The sequence below is a fragment of the Drosophila sulfurigaster genome, chromosome 2L, assembly GCF_023558435.1.
Source record: "Drosophila sulfurigaster albostrigata strain 15112-1811.04 chromosome 2L, ASM2355843v2, whole genome shotgun sequence".
NCBI classification, from domain to species: Eukaryota; Metazoa; Arthropoda; class Insecta; order Diptera; family Drosophilidae; genus Drosophila; species Drosophila sulfurigaster.
Genome location: NC_084881.1, coordinates 5279774 through 5297709, shown reverse-complemented (window position 1 = coordinate 5297709; position 17936 = coordinate 5279774). Strand labels below are relative to the sequence as shown.

Below are 17936 nucleotides of genomic sequence, written 5' to 3'. Positions count from 1 at the left end.
AAATTTGCTTAGAAATATCAAACATAAATTTATTTGAAGATATTAATAACACTTGTTTTCTCTCTTTGCGCCATGAGATAAATTCTTACACATAATGTTGCTATCAGTTGTGTTGGCTTGTTTAATACACATATTCTCGTTTACTAATATTTCCCTAACATATTGAATTAATTTGTATTTCATGCTGCCCAAGCTCAACACATGATTACGGTAATTACTCAGAACTCTATATGTAAAACATCATTAAGACTTAAGCTTCCCTAGTTGCAGAGCCAAGACACTGTATTGTTATGTCTGCATAATTTGCATAAGCAAATCAATTGAATACTTGCATTTCATTCACAGTTGTTTGTATTTGTACTTACTTCCAGATAGCCATTGTCATCTACTTGTTGTATCTGAAGCTGGGCATAAGTGCGGTGATTGGGGCCATTGTGTGTATTGTAATTATGACGCCGTTGCAGTTTCTCATCGGGAATGCAATGTCCAAGAATGCCGATGTGATAGCGGTAAGTAAACTTCAACAGCAACTCAATTCCAATCTGTATGTACTTGCATTTAGAATTTAATTATTGCAAAACAATGGACAAATTTCATTTCAATTTCAAATGAAATTCATAACATTTTGTGTGTTAAGCATGAAATGGCCAGCTTGGTCACTTCTATGTTAGCCATTTGCTTGCCAGTCAGCCTGCTTGTTATTTTGACGTTTTCCAGTTGAGAATTTGTTTTGGGGTTTCCTCTCTCTCTCGCTCTCTTTCTCTCTCTTCTGAAGTTTGTCCGGATAGCTGTTGATGTTGCCTCTTGTGGCTGTTGTTGTTGTTGCTATTACTGTCGGCTCATTAAAAGTTTCCTGTTAACAGATTTGTGGTCAATTTAAAGTTATTGCTTGCTGGTCAACTTCAGTTAATTGAATTTCGGTTTTGCTTCTGGCCATCTGTTGGATTGTTGAGGGTTTCTTCAGTCACTTATGGCTAATGGAAGTTTTGACTAACACATTGTAGTTTCATCACTCTGAACCGAGAGGTAATGACCTCACTATTATAGTTAGAGCTGAAATTTAGTCCTTTACTACATCCTAGTATGTCTAAGAATTTGGCAATTAACCTTTCATCGCCGTATTGGGTTCTCATATTAAAATTGGTTTTCTATTAAAAGATTTTGTATTTCATTAATTACAATATTAACTTATTTTTAACAGCAATACACAGACGAGCGCTTGAAGCAAATACACGATACCTTGATAGGGATTAAGATCATCAAGCTGAATGCTTGGGACGAGGTGTTTCTGCGAAAAATACAAGCGGCGCGTAAGAAGGAGCTCAAGTATCTCAACAAGGATGCCATGTACTGGACATTTATGAGTAGGATGTAAAACCAATCACAAATTTACAGTTTAATCTAATAGCTCTCATTCTTAATGCAGCGATATTAACGCACATTTCCACAGTATTAATCACCCTGGTCACGTTGGCAATTTATGTTTGCCTGCCACAGGATTCACGTCTAAGTTTCAATGCCAGTCACCTCTTCTCGGCTTTGGCACTGTTTCAGCAGCTCACCGTACCCCTGTTGATTTTCCCCATAACGGTGCCAATAATCATAGCTGCAAGGGTGTCTACACGTCGTCTGGAACGCTTCCTGCATGCGCCCGAGATTCAGAAGCAGTTCGAGGGCATCAGAAACATGGCTCGCATCCTCAGCAAAAGTGACGCATCCTTGGACATGTACGAGACGCAGGAGAAGTCAAATATGACACTACGCACGGCCCAGGCGGAGAATAAGCTCAATGAGCAGCGTCTGGCGTTGCGCTTACGCATTCCTGACCAGCCTCCATCGCCGGCGCCATTAGCGCAATCGGAGCCTATCACCCCACTGCTGCAGGGAAGCGGAGATCCACCGGAAGACAAGTCACCAGCATCGTTCACTCATGAATTGGGACACAGCAGACTCGTCCAGCAACGTCGCGAGCTGCTACGCAACACACCTTATGTGGCCATCCGGCCTCCTAAACTTTTTGGCGGCACCGCTGAGAAACCGCTTGAGTTCTCTGTGATTCGCGCCAGAAATACTGATAGCTGGCGTCGAGATTCGCTGCTGCTCAAGATGCCCGATGATATTGCCGTATCCATCAACGACGGTCTCTTCAGCTGGCAGCCACAGCGTCATATGCCCCTTGTTCAGCTGCATATCCAAGAAATGGCCATACCCAAGGGCAAGTTGACTATCATTGTGGGCAAGAATGGCAGCGGCAAGACTTCGTTGCTCTCGGCGTTGCTCATGGAGATGCCTCTGCTTGGCGGAAATATGTTTTGGCACAAGTAAGTAGATATCATAAAAGAAATCTCTGTTCAATTATATTCAACTAATTCCATATGTAACGAAAGCAAGTGAGAATGCTACTTTCGATTGTCGATCAAATATAGTTAAATAATATACCAAAGGGTACATTTGCTACAGCGATATACCATAACATACTAAATATACCAAAGCAATTACGAAAAGCAACCCAAGATTCCAAGTTTTTTATTTGAGTTTTAAAATATGCACCAAAGAGAAAATTCCTACTCTAACAATTAAAAAACTTGTTCACGTCATTATTTCGTTTCACCTTCTAATAAAGTTTCGTATATTTAACTAGATTTTCTTATAGTTATTATAAAATATTTTCAATCTCGAATACTATTAAGATTTTTAATGGGATTCATCCTTTTCCTAAATTGCTTAAATCTGTCTAATGCAGATTTACAAAACTGTTCTGTTGAAAAAACAGCAGGTATAACCTAGTTTCTGCATCGAAGGCTGCTTAACACGTCAATCAGCCCATAAATATAGCCAATAACTGGGGCTTTTACCAGTAATATATTTAGTTCAAGTGGGAGTTGACTGTGTGGATGTGGGATGGAGATATTGGGAGGCGAATCCATTGATACCAATTGCAGTTTTGCATATAAAACGCATATTATGGCAATGCATTTTAATGGCAGCCCTAAAAGTAGGCAGCACATCGCCTTTTACTTGGGAATCACCAAAAATGAAAACCACTACGAAAATGAAAACTTGTGAATTGAAATGTTATACACACACTCGGAAGCTTGCACTCACAGTCACAGTCACAGTCACACACACATTCACATTCAGAGTTGCACTCTCGCATATGTAACTCCAAGCCCTGTGGTGTAGGAAAATTTATTGAAAACGCTTTTGCTGTCACGGCTATGGGCATAAGGAGGAGGGGGAGGTGAAATTGTTGGATGAGGGTAGCGGGAGTGGAGTATACGCTGAGCTTATTGCATTTTATTTATGGCACAGTTGAAGGCCAAGAAAACTTGCAAGCGCCGCTTTGAATGCCTTCCCCAAATTGACAGGCTGTATGCAAAAAGGGAACCCAAAGACGAAGATACACAACCAACGAACCAACCCGACACCCTCAATTTCCACATTCACAAACACTCATGCATTCGCTTATACACACAATTGGAAAACTTTAATTAAAAGTATCCGAGTGTGAAAATAGCTGGATATGACTGGCACACGTGCTCAAGCCGGAGCCGGAGCCGGATCCCGATTCTTCGATGTTGATTCAAGTTTTAAGCGTTGAGTTCAATGTTGGTGCAATTAAAGTTTAGCAAGAGTTTAGAGCCGATGCCCAGAGGTCACGACCTTTAGCTGAATTGAAAGTAGAGCAACCATAACCTATAAACCATAGTTCGGCTAATTAGTTTGAGTGTGCACCAAAAATTATGCAATTAAATGCCGTTAAATGAGCAAACAAACCAAAGGCATCCATTCACCTTTAAAATGAAGGCATGCAGGAAGCAACAGCAGCAGCAGCAGTAACAGGCAAGTGGCAGCTAGTGGAAGGCATGTGGCACGAGTCAGTCCTGTTGTTGACACAACAGAAAATGGCACATAAATAATTCAAATATTTGCATGGGGCGTGTTGCTTTAGTTGCTGCCTCTGCCTCTGTTTCTGTTTGGCTGCTTGGCTGTTTTGGCTCACGGGCATACAACGAAACGTGCGTAATCTAAGCCAACTGAAAACGTCAAGTCACAAAATAAAGTCAACTAAAATTAAAGTGGAATTTCACTTGGTGTAATCAGATAACTTTGGTTTAAAGCCTCATATTAAATGTATTCAAATCAGCGATAAATACGCTGAAAATCATTTCAATATCAAACCAGATACATACTGCATTTATGAATTTTTATACCCGCTACCCATAGGGTAGAAGGGTATTATAACTTTGTGCCGGCAGGAAATGTAGGTAACAGGGAGAAGGAGGCATATCCGACCCTATAAAGTATATATATTCTTGATCAGCATCAACAGCCGAGACGTCCGTCTGTGTGTCTGTCCGTCTGTCCGTATGAAACACTGGATCTCAGAGACTATAAGAGATAGAGCTATAATATTTTCGACAGCATTTGTTATGTTTGCACGCAGATCAAGTTTGTTTCAAATTTTTGCCACGCCCCCCTTCCGCCCCCGCAAATCAAAAAAATCGAATAACAAGCGTAAATTTAAAGCTAGAGTTTTTGGTAGATGGCTAGATTTTGGTATATACAATAACTACTATAGTAGTTATGATTCCTGAAAATTTGGTTGCGATCAGATACAAATTGTGGAAGTTATTAAAGAAATACTTTTGTATGGGCAAAAACGCCTACTTACTAGGGGTCTGAGTTGCTTTGGGTGACAATCTGGTAAATTGTGTCGTCTATGGTATATTTTGAATGGTGTGCTGTATCGATATACCAAACATACCATTTGGTATATTTTTAGTATTTTTTAGTATTTTCGGTATATTTTGAAAATAATACCGCAATATTTTGGCCTTATTAAAAATGGGTAGCGGGTATCTCACAGTCGAGCACACTCGACTGTGTAACTTTCTTACTTGTTTGGAATCAATTCTATATTTAAATAATTGAATTGAATGAATTAAGTTGGAAATGAGTAAAATAAATGTAATAATTAGTTTAGAGTGCCATTCAAATTTAAAGAGGCGCTCTACACTTTACGCTCAAATAACTATAAATACATCAAAAGATAAGAATTTCTTATTTTGGAATTTTGTATTATTTTCATTACTTACTTGGGTAGAAATTAAGTTAATTCACTTAAGCTGATGCAGTAAAGGTGCACACAAAACGTTTGTAGGCCACTCAGCAGCCGCATGGCTTTTAAGCCATTAAAACGCATCACGCATACGCACCGTTGAGCAAATTTAAATGAATGTATTGTGCCGTAGGTAAAAGGCAAAGGCATTTGTCGCGAGTGTCAGGGAAAGTAACAGGCAGAGCGACAACTGACTGCGACTGTGACTGCGACTGCAAGAGGGGAGAGGCAGCTCTGGGGGACACAGTTCTGTCATCCGATATCCGCCGGCAGTCGTCAGACGTCTGTGGTATGCGCCTTGCGGCAGTTAATGCCATGCAACAACTTTTGATGTAATCACAATTTCACTTTTAATGTGGGTAGGGAATGCTCAAATTAAATGTAGCCATTGCAGTTGCAGTTGCAGTCATCGTCGCTGCAGTCATTCAACATATTTTTACAGTCGTTTCCAGGCACATCACGTGATGCGGTAATTTATCACAAAATGTCTGTATATGTTAATTTTATTGCACATAAAATAAAGGGAGGGAAGTGCACCAACCCATCGTCGTACCCTGCCCTGCCCTGCCCCTTCGTTTCTCCCCATCGAGAAGCTGTAACAAAGTGCCCAGCACATTGAAGGCGTGGCTGCCATATAAAAATGCATTTAACAAGCAGAGATCGCACAGCAGGCTGTAAAGGAGTTGTGCTGCCTTGCCAGGATACGCCTCTGCCTCCGCAACTTCTCTTGTTGTTTTTTCTGCCTTTCCACCCTTTCCTCTCTCGTGTCGCCCTGCCAAACGCAAAATGTGCAATAATTTCAATTACTGTAATAAATGTCTGTGTTGTTTGGGTGTGTGCACACACTGCACTGCCTTCTACTGACTCTCAATTCTTCTCACTCTCGGTCCTCTTCCTCTGTTCCTACTCTTCCCGTTTTTGGCTGGGAAATTTATTGTACGACTGCAAATGTACACATTGGCATAGATTGCAAGAGCCACGTGAACTTAACGATTGTTAAGTGTGTGCGCTTTTGTGATTTTCAACCAGCCAGACACTACGATGCGGCGAGACGACAATACGACGAGACCACAATCCGAAAAGCAGCCAGATATGGGGGGTCGAGACGAGACGGAATGCGTCCAAGTCCATAGCTGTTTGATTTGAGGTGCAAAGTGTGATTTAATGGCCCTGGCAAGACCAAAGTATACGTAGTTTGCGGTTAGTTTAAACAGGTCAACTGGACGCATACGTAATGCGAGTAACGTGCTGAGTTTAGTGAAAAATGTGCTAATCTGAAAATATTTTCCAGTCAATTTAATAAGTAATATTTATAATAATTTATGAAGGCTTCCAAATTAAGTCTAGTACAGTCCTTTAAAGGAGTATAATACTAAATAGCGGACCTTTAATGCCTTTTGTAATGCTGCTGATAATCTCAATCACATGGAGTAACTCCTCAAATTTGCATAATTCGAATCAAGTTTGCTTTGCGTTCAATCATAATGCATGGTAAACCTGCAGCAAATCAAGCAAATCTCTGACAAAATATCCTTGTAATAATTGAAATTAAATTATCTGAGTAGAGATATTCAAAAACCGCAGGAATGTGGGAACATTAGCAGCGATTATTACCCGAACTCAGTGGGGATAATTCCTGTGTGTACAACACTTGAAATTATTTGACATATTACAATACTGGTCACAAGTTTGTGGTTTGGCAATTTTGCGGTCGCTAAGAAAACCAATCACTTTATCTGCACCTCGTGCGAGTCACTTAATTATCCCGCAAGTGTATCTCAGCATCTGTGTAAGTGTGGGACATTTGACAGTGTGTATGTGTGTGGCCATTTACCGTATATTTGGGTGTGTTTGTGTGTGTGAATGTGTTTGCGGTTTATGCGCTTGTCGAGCAACACAGCGAAAGTTATCATATAAGCCGCTTAACTAAATTGCAGCTAATTAATTGAAGTCACTCGCATTTGCGATAATTAGCAATGTCATGTAAAAGCGAAAGCTTAATCGTTGTAAGTGTGTCTATATGTCTGCTCTGTATGCACGAGCGTGGGTGTTTGGATATATTTAGCTTTGGTTTGATTAACGGCGAAAGTTTGCAGCTTAAAGGTATTTTGCATATAACTTGGTTAAGCTTGATGTGCGATGCAAGTTATTCATTTAAGCTAGTTCATAAGCATTTAAAGCCAGTTAGAAAATCAGTTAAATGTGTCCTTAGCATGTGGAGCTTGTTCAATCTCTCTCTGGGATATTAAGTATATTTTACCCAAAAAAAGTATGCGTATATCTGCAAATATTTTAAACGCATTATGATACTATATTATGTATTTTTATTGAGTTGATGAATATGTTTAAATTTTAGTTGTCATAAATAAACCATTTAAAAAGCTATACATAAGCAAAATTGTGCGAAGTAGTGTTTATCGCAAAAATATACCAATTAATTATATCGACAAAGCCAAAATATACCAAAAGCTATATTTGGTATATCGATATACCACAAGATTAAAATATACCAAACACTTTATTTGGTATATAAATATACTACAAAATTCAAAACATACCATGCATTTTAAAATACGTCAAATTGACAACAAAAGCAAAAAGATAAAAGACAAGTGCTGCGGGTTTTTGGCATATACAATTTCGAAGCTTTAAAACTTGTGGCATAATTTGTAAATTACATATATGCATCGAATTTAAGTTAAAAGATTATGAGTCAATAAATTGTATTTTAAAACAGTGTATACATTGCAGTTATCCACATTATAGTTCAGTTCGTTCTGCACTTTAAATTAATGATCGTTTTTAAATTTAAAAAAAGTATTTTTAAGAACACATATATTTAATAGTTAAAATAACACGAATAATTTTTCCTGAGTCGCTGAATGAGTCGAGTGAACTAAGAACGCATATTAAACCATTTTAATTTAATTGATTTGAGGTTAATTTGGGACATCAAGATTTGATTAAATTATCTATTTGTTATATATAGTATAGATAATTGAGTAATAGTTAGATGTAATTCGAAAAATTAATTATACACAATTTATTCTCAAATTTTGCCTTAATATTTTATTAAGTAGCAACCATAATCTAATGTAATTAAATGTTTTTCTATTTATTTTTTATTTTCAAGAAACTGTACCATCTCATATGTGCCCCAATGTCCTTGGTTGCTGAACGACACCATACGTGAAAATATACTTTTTGGAGAGTCATTTCGACCGAAACGTTATGATTTTGTGTTAAATGCGTGCGCACTAAAACCGGATATTGAGCTAATGCCGACCGGCGATTTTACGATAATCGGCGAGCGTGGCATCAATCTATCCGGCGGACAGAGGCAACGGATTGCCATAGCACGTGCAATTTATTCATCGGCGAACGTCGTCATAATGGTGAGTGAGTGTGTCTCAAGGACAAGGACATTGCTCACGGATCAGCTGCATGCCAATCCGACGGCTCAGTGCACTTTATGTGAATGCATGTGATCATAAAATTCCCGAAACGTTTAAAGTTCAAAGTTGTTATAAAAAAAAAACGGCGCATTCACATTGTTGCACGGTAAACAAGTTTTATGTGCCACATCGTATGGTACTTTGAGGCATGCCATAAAAGTCTGCGGCAAACGAACCGAAAACTTTATAAAAACTAAATCGCTTGGCTTTTAAATAATAGAGTTGAAGAAGCAAATATAAGGAATAGCTTTTTATGTTATTCAGATCATGGAAACCAGATTAGTTTCCTATAAAAATGAATGTTTGTTGACTTAAATAGGAAAATACTTAGGATATTACTTTTTAATTATTTATATTTATGTTAATAGGTTCAATACTTTAGGTAAATTACAGCATATCCATAAAATGCGTCTACTTGTAACTACTTGATCTTGACTTGGAATATCGTAGCTTTTTATGTTGTTCAGATCAAAGAGAGAAGATTATTTTTTTTACAAATAATGCTTATAACGTTAAATTGTTGACTAGAAAAATGTTTGTAATACAAATATGTAATTATATTAATTCTAATAACTGACAGCATGTCCTTCTATTATGCCATCTCTAGCAAGCTGTTTGGTATTGAAAAGTAATTTTTATTTTATAGGACGATCCACTGTCATCGCTGGACAATGAGGTGGGAAACCATGTTTTCGAGCAATGTGTGCGTCAAATGCTATTGAAGTCGAACCGCAGCATCATCCTGGTGTCACAGCAATTACAGTTGGTAAAGGAGGCGGATTATGTAAGTGGCCCCTTTGGCCAGACAGCATTTCATATTCAAATTTCTCAGTTAATACTGACAACTGTCCAGTTGTAGATGGCTCTACAGTTGTGTTGAATTGTGGCGGCTTTGCTGCTTTTCTGCTCTTGCATTGTGCACTTTGCTTTTTTGCCTTTAGCCGAGCATCCGTTTGTTACTTTGCGCTCCAAATGCCGGGCCCATTTATCGCCTTTTGGCCATAAATGCAATTGCCTGGAAAGACCATTTGTTGCCGGTCTGCTGGCTCCCACTCCAAGGCGTCTTCCTCTAACTTTCGCACACATTTTTACAATTATTTGAGCACTGCAGAGTGCTGCAAAGGGAAAAATTCTTCCAAAAAAGGAGAAAAAATTGAAATGCAGACGAAAAAATTCAAATTTAAATTTTGAAATTGAATTTATTGCTTTTGTGCTGCACCGCTTTTTCTTTACAAGTCTTGTGAACTTTTCTGCATAGACCGTAGCATTATCTCACTAAATATGCGACAACTTGCTTACTTTACTAAGTACGTTTTTATAAAGAAAGTGTCGCTAGAAATATAAAAAACTTGATAATTTTATGCTATTATTTAGTTATTCAAAGACATTAATTTAGTTATTAAGACATATTTATTTAAGTAGTGTTATTATTTTGTAATTCCAGCATAAAGTACGACTTCTTTTTTCTTTAAGTTCCGCATATGAGTTTTTTGTAATTTTTGTAAAGTTGCTAATTCATCATTTGATAAAATAAAAATTTCAATTCATATTTGAGGCATTCTATAATGTATTAAATAATTAGGTCTATGTAGGCTATGTGCACTCCTCTAAGGTTTTTATTTTCATCCTACCTTTAATGCGATTCTAGTTTATACCACATTTTCATAGTACATACGATGATGATGATGATTTTTAGGATATGCAATCTTCGGTGTCTAAAACCTAAGCAGAATGTTATTTTCCGTTCTCTCCTTCGTTCTTTCTTTCTTGCGGTACTATTTAGTGTGTTGTAATTTTTACGTTCGTTTCTTTTATACTGTTTGTTTCGTTTCATTTCATTCCACCGTTTCGTTACATTCCGTCGACCCTGTCAGTTAATTGTGATGAAAGATGGCCGACTGCAAGCTTGTGGGAGTTATAAGGATATTGAGCTGAAGCAGCCGCACATAATCGCCAAATGGAACTCGATAATTGCTAAGGCAAACGCAAATGCAAAGGACCACCAACAAAAGTGAGTACGACAGCGCTACAGGCAAATCTCTCTTTTTCTCTCCTTCTTCGTATTTCTTTCTTTCTCTCTCGAACTGTTTTCTTTTGACAGGTATAGATTAGAATATGACTGAGGCATTGTCGTCGGCTTATCCTTTATTTTTCTTCTATTTTTTTGGGGAACTCAAAGACTGAGAGAATCCTAGTTTGTGCCAAGCTTTTTGTGGCAAGTTCTTCGATTGTCATTTTCCATTAAAGTTAGCTTACCACTTAGGCACTTCCTTAAACATTTCTCTTTAGCTCACTAAAGGATAGTTCAGACGATGGCAATTAATAAACAATTAAGGCACAACCATTTTTCAATTGTCCCTAAAACACACAGTTTCAATGTGACACTTCCAGTTTTTTAAAGTGTTAATGCAATTTATCTGGCATCTTGCAACCTTCATCACGATAAATAATTTAATGATGATTTTAAATTTATTTTTATAACCTTTAAAAAGTAATGCCGAGCGTACGGCACGTGAACGATGGAAACTGTTTAAGAACGTAAGCAAATTGGGATTGCAGCGTTCAATTTCAGTGACGTCGGAAGCAGGTAATGACTCGGAAGTGGATGCAACCGATGGCAACACCTCTTTCATGGAGATTAACAATGCACTCAGCAGCGCAGTCGAGGAACACGAAGATGAGGATGATGACATTCCTGCGGTGAGTTTAATGGCTTAATACGCAGTTTAATTCGACTGAAATTAACATATGCAAATGAATAAAGCAAGAGCTTGATTGACTTTTGATATAAGAACGCTCTAAGAAGATTGGAGTATCTTCTGCCTCGAGATTAGTATTATTTATTAGTAAATCTAACTGTCAAATAATTTTCATTTAGTGGCCTCATATAATTTCATATGTTCATTTAGCGGCGTGTTTAACGCTATTAAAATAGGCAAAGGTATAGCAAGTAGTTGGATCGAACGAGCAGTAATTATGAATAAAATTAGTTTATGTAAATTTATTGTGTGCCTTTAAAATTTTAAGTAAAAGCAGAAACAAATCAGGGAAGTAAAATTATAAAATGAGGGATTTTAAGAATATTGCAAAAATCGAGCGATGAATGAAATTCGACTTAGTTCACTGACCAAAAATTAATAAAAAGAACTTAATTTTTATTAATTTATTTATCATTGAGTAGTTGAACCAGTATTGCAATTAAGCACTGTATTAATACATTTTAGGGAAAAGTCATTTAGGCCAAACGAATTTATTGTAGTTTTCATTGGAATAAACGTTTTGGAGAAACCTTGACGCTTTAAGCGCCTCAGTGGTCTGACAGGCATGAGTTTCCTAGCGAGTCTAGTTCGGCGGTTTATCTGCCTGTCTTTATAGCGGCTTATGTGTCTGTCAATCTGCTTCTCAACAGAGTTGAATTTCAGATCACGATGCAATGTGTATCATCTCGTATACCAGGGTAACTTGTTTAGTAAATCGCACTATATTCCTACAAAAGAAAACCTTCTTTACTGAACGTATTTTTGCTCAATTGAACTCTTAGTCGAGGCTGCGAAGTGCGGTGCAAGTGCATTAAAAATATTCCGTCGAGTAGCAGATATTATTAATTTTCAAAGCTCTTGCTGATTTTGCTATTATTGCAAACCAATTAATGCGCCTTTCTGTCTTTTGAACTGCATCAGTCGCTGTCGTTGGCCAGTGTAAGCAGCTGCGGCTTGCAATCGGCTGGCAGCTTCAATCTACATCGCAAACGTTCCAGTGTTTATGGCTCGCGGCATCTCATATACGATGTGCCGCTACCCATTGACGAGTGCCAAGCAGATGATGTCATTATGCGACCGCGCCGTCGAGCCGCATTGCAACGCCGTGGCAGCAGTGCCAAGTCCACGAACTCGTGGCATCGACTGAGCGGACTCAGTACGGCGACGGCCACATCGACCTCCAGTACGAACAGCGGTGATCTGTTGCGTCGCAGTGTATTGACTGCCAGCTGCAGTAGCTATGCAGATAGCAGTGTTGATGGTGGAGATTCGGTTAGTGGAGCAATCACACCACCGCCACAGCCACCGCAATTGCCGGCTGAACAGACTCCTCGGGCACAGTCGTGGCAGCCGACGCAGAAATTGCATCATCCACAGGTGACACGCAATGTCTCATCGCCGCCGGCCATGGAGGCAACGGCATCCGCTGATGAGGCACAGGCAAACACAGCAGCAACAACAACAATGGGAGACACGGCAGCAGCTGCACAAACTCGTGGCAGCTTTCAGCAATTTCTGCGCCGCATGTCTATGCGACGTTCTAATAAACCAAAGCATCATCACCGTCCGCTCAGTGCGACCAATTCAATTCGGTAAGTAAATTATTTGAGTTAGTTTGCGTTCTCTTTGGACTAAAAGAATTTGTTTTGTGTTTGTGTTCTGCCTTCCGCAGGAGTATATCTGAGGAGTCGAGTGCCGCCGCTGCTCTTTTGCCAACTACTGGAGAACTAAGTTCAGTGCCATCGTCGCCTGTCGTTGACATATCCAATCCGCAGGCAACAACAAACTCCGATTGTGAGACAAAGATGCACAAAGATGCGCCTCATGCACCGCCAACTCCTCCTGTGAAGCGTAAGTTATGCAACTGACATATTGTTACTGTTCTTCCACTTGCCAACTGGCCTCAAAGTTAGTCCTAGTGCGGATTCTGCTTCTGGTCCTGGTTGTTGCTTGGTTTCCTAGCATTTTGTATGCATCGAAAGCTCTTATCCGCAATATGGGTCAACTTAATCGATGCTGGCAGACAGCGCGTATACGTGATATCAGTTTTAATGTACTTTTCGTTTGCACAGCGAATAATAGTCAATTCAGTTATTAAATATATTTCTAGAATCTCTAAAAAATCTTTTCATTGTACTAATAGTATTGCTTAGGGTTCACAAAGTTATTGATGCTGAAATCTATGAACAGATTTTATAAACTATTTGATTGCTTCAACTATTCAACTATTGCCTTTTCATACGATATATTATATTGAATATATAGCTGATGTTAGTACACATTACAATTGATTTGATTGAAGTAATTCAATAGTTTATGAAGAATTTTCTAAAAAAATACGATATAGTGTCATTCTGCCAGTCTGTCCATTCATATGGACATATAATATAATACTAACTATAGCATTTATGATTCCTGAAAATGTTGTTATGTTCAAATAAAAATTTTAGAAGTGATTTAAGGAATATTTTTGTGGGCTTGACAATCTGATATACTTTAAAGATAGTACTGCATCAATATACCAAATATAGTCTTCTGTGAAATGTATTTTTGCGGTATATTTTGCTATAATTGTAGAATATGATTTTATTGAAAACGAGTGGCGGGTATATAACAGTCGAGCACACTCGGTTGTAGCTTTCGTGTTTTATATTATAATTTAATTTTTGTTAATTTTGTATGAAAATTGTTGGGCTTTGCAAATCATCTTCAATGCCAGAAGGAACTGGTTTTAAAGTCGAATAACATCGTTGATAAATCGAACATCACATCGGGCGAAGTTTAATCCAATGAATATATTTGTTAAAGCTAAAGTTATTACTAAAAGTCTATGCTTATCCTTTAACTGTCTAGGGTACAACATGAATCTGACAATCCATTTACTTTGAAGCTAATTAAAAAGCAAGGGAACTCCTTTAGAAACACTGACATTATTCTTTAGCTATCAATATGCGCTGAAGGAGCGTGCAACAAAGTCTGCAATAAATGTTGCGAAAACTTTCGCAAATTCGTTGGGTATTGACTTCGCCTGGGATGTTTGTTGTAATGAATATTGATTTGCTGATATCTATATACATGCATATATACTTATATACAGTGTTCTACAAAGATGTTGCAAACAAAATATTTGCATATTTATCACTATTTCGCTTAAAATGTTGGTAAATTTGGTACAACAGCTGAAGTCAGTTCAGTGTATAATATATGTGTGGCAAAAACTTAAATCAAGTTTGATTTCAAAAGTTTTCAACTCTCATCGGTGAGTCAAAGAGACAACGCGCCTTGAGTGCGCCGCCAAGTTGCTCGCTGTTCGGGTTGCGAAAGTTTTACTTAACTTAATGCATTGATCTATCTACCCGCTGTCAATATTTGGCTGACAACTTGACGACTTCCAGTTCGAGTCTGCATTGGAAAACTTTCAATTTAATCAGCTGTGGGAATGTCACAGAAGTCGTTCAACATTGCGACCCTTGAAAATTGCAACGAAAATTGTTTATCCAAACTCCTCTCAACTAATTTAGCCGATGTCAGTTTTCGACTTGGATAAAACAAACGTTCTCGACAGATCAATTAAGTTCGATTTATGCAAAAGTAGGAACCAGATACAGATATCCAAAGTGCAGTCCAATAATGTATGACATCCCATTATTTCATTTCATTTAATTTTGCAAGCCCATATCCCATAGCCGTGTCATATGGTTTACTTAAAGTGACAGTAAATATCTAATTACGTGCACATTACATTAAAATTCAACTTGTTTCCGCTTCAATTGCTGGTAATTAGCAATTTCTTTTTATTGGGCATTTTCCATTGCTTAACACGTGGCAGTCCCAGGATCAACACTGATTGCAATATGTTGTATCGCACAATGCAGAAGAAAAGAGAACAAATAGAAATGCGAGGGCAAACAAGCAACGAAGGAGAGAAAACACTTGAATAATGAAAAAAATATTTTTTTTGCATGCCAGCTGCATATAGTATAGTTATGTATGTGTCTCTGTGTGCATAAAAAATTGAATTTTTATTGAAACAAGCGACAGCAGAGACAACTGGAGTAAAACAGAAACCATTTTTACCTTTACCTGAAAAACAAATATTTTACCTTTCACTTGTATTGTTGTTGTTGTTTTTAAATCTGTTCAGCGATAGTATGATGAATCATTTACAAATATTGAATAAATATATAATATAAAAGCAGCGGTAAAATTAGGGAGTCACGGTTGTAAATTATATCATGAGAGGATTTCGTTAAGTGTTTCAGCTATGAGTAGCGATAAAAAATGTAAAAAAACGGGAAAAATACGTCGGATCAAGTTCGAAGTGTTGTCAAATTTGGAAAATTGGTTATCTTAACTCAAGATTAAAAAATGTAAAGTCAAAAATTCGAAATATGAATTTAATACCATATGGTATTTTTTGTAAACTATGGAATATGCGATATATGCTTTTTAGTATTATCTAGTTAGCATTTATTGCATTCAGTTGTAGTTATTTCATTAACAATACCACAGATGGTATGACTCGCGACATCTTAACTAACTTAGCTATGAGCAAAATTAAAACTGGATTGCAATTGCAAAGGACAATTCGATTAACTCGACAGCATCAATCAAGTATTTCAGTTATATTTTGTCATTGAAATCCTCACACAGGTCTACAATTTAATCTTGAATGTAAACTTAAAAATTCGGGCTTAAAATAGATTTTCTGAATTATTGTTATACTCGCGAGCCGAATGGTAGAATGGTATTAAAACTTTCTGCTCAGAAAGTGAAACAGGCAGAAGAAGGAATTTCCTTTGGTTGGTTTACTTTTTAACTTTTACTTTTTTATAAATAGGTAGTTGGTATTGAAATTTGATAAACATGATTTTTATTATATTATAAAATGTTTAATACATAAAAAATTTAATTGAAAAAATTGTTTAGCGAAAGTTGATATTTGTGCAAAATTGAAAAAACCCAAAATATTAAGGAACTAAGTAACAAAATGGCTTAAGATTATTATTTTAGTATGGTATTGAATCTCCATTTTCTTGTACGACCAATTCTAAACGTTGGGGCATTGAGTTTACAAAGATTTGGAGCGTGTTTGTGTCGATGGCATCCCATTCTTTAACTATGGCTTCCTTCAAGCCCTTCAATGACTCAAACTGTCTTCCACCCTTGTAAACTTTTGCTGACAGGATGCCCCAAAGTTAAAAAATAAACCAACAAAATATGATGCACAAATATCAATTTTACTGAGGTATTCTTGATAATAGCTCAGACCATGTCCGTTTGTCTGTTGGTATGTTGTTCTATGTATTTGTCTGTCCGTATAAAAACCTAAATCTCCGAGATTTTTAGAGTTATAGCTATAATTTTTTGTTTTACTTTTATTGAAAATAAGTAGCGGATATATCATACTCGACTGTACCTTCATGGTCCACACATGTAATATAGAAGAATACATTAATAAAAATGCTCAATTATGTATACTGAGTAAGAATTACATGCAAAAATCAGTCTTGTAATATTTAAATAAATATAACTAAAATCGTACAATCGTTATTGATAAAGCAGTTTAAAATGAGATAAGGATATCTTCAGCTATAAATTGTTTTTAATAGTGATCCGATGATAGGTTCTATGTGTAATCGTTTATTGTCAACGGTCCACACATTTGTTGTCTACTATTAAAGATCAACTTGTGCATTTCAGATGTTAAAATCGATTTCAATGCGTTGCCGACAAATGGACGTAACAATAACAATAACAATGATGACAACGGCGATGACATGTCAGACGTGGCGTCACTCTCGTTGCAGCCAGCTCAGCCTGAGAAGCACAAAGATGAAGCGGAAGGGGAAGGGGAACGGAAGCTGGAACGTGAGGCACACGATGAGGTAGTGCAACGGTCAGGTGGTGTTGCATCAACAATGGGAGCAGCGACGACGACGGATGCTGAACGCAAATATGGACAAATATCGCATCACATATATTTGCTGTACATGCGCGCCTCCGGTTTGCCCATAATCATTGGCTTTTTTATTACCGCACTAATTTGGCAATGTTTGCGTGTCTACACGGACGTTTGGCTGCAACACTGGAGCGACCATGTGCCACCGAATGTGGCACAGCATCAGCAGCAGCAGCAGCAACAGCAACAGCAGAGTCAGTTCAATCCAACGATGGGCATGGATATGGACAACGACGAAGTCACGTACTATTTTCGCATGTATGCAACAATTTCGTGTGTTTGCATTATAATGGCCATGATATCAACACCGGCCGGACAATGGGCCGGCTGTAATGCCCGTCGTAATTTGCACGATAAACTGTTGCAAACGATTTTGCATAAAACTTTGCATTTTTTTCAAGTGACTCCGCTCGGTCGCATTGTGAATCGTTTCAGTAACGATATGGCGATCATTGATAAGGTAAGATTTGTTATTGTTGTTGTATTTCGCACACATACATATATGTACATATATGCTATGCTGTACACATACCAACACTCACACAACCAGACACACGCCCATACACACATGTGTATGTCTGCATAATTTTCGGTTAGCTTTTTGTATTGTGTGTGTATAAAATATGAGCACATTGCCT

At 37.6% G+C, this 17936-nt stretch overlaps 1 protein-coding gene across 4 annotated transcripts in view; it reads left to right on the top strand.

Moving 5' to 3' along the window:
• LOC133850228 (ATP-binding cassette sub-family C member Sur) overlaps positions 1-17936 on the top strand; it is a 62192-nt gene that overhangs the window by 31053 nt on the left and 13203 nt on the right. For 2 of the 4 annotated variants that reach the window (XM_062286270.1, XM_062286269.1), the window contains 10 exons: positions 372-509; positions 1202-1364; positions 1427-2321; positions 8256-8517; positions 9224-9361; positions 10452-10588; positions 11070-11277; positions 12258-12928; positions 13009-13187; positions 17040-17758. In XM_062286270.1, the coding sequence (XP_062142254.1) occupies positions 372-509; positions 1202-1364; positions 1427-2321; positions 8256-8517; positions 9224-9361; positions 10452-10588; positions 11070-11277; positions 12258-12928; positions 13009-13187; positions 17040-17758 (3510 nt within the window). Of the gene's footprint in view, positions 1-53; positions 211-371; positions 510-1201; positions 1365-1426; positions 2322-8255; positions 8518-9223; positions 9362-10451; positions 10589-11069; positions 11278-12257; positions 12929-13008; positions 13188-17039; positions 17759-17936 lie in introns of those variants that run through there. The other 2 variants (XM_062286268.1, XM_062286267.1) reach the window with 2 other exon arrangements.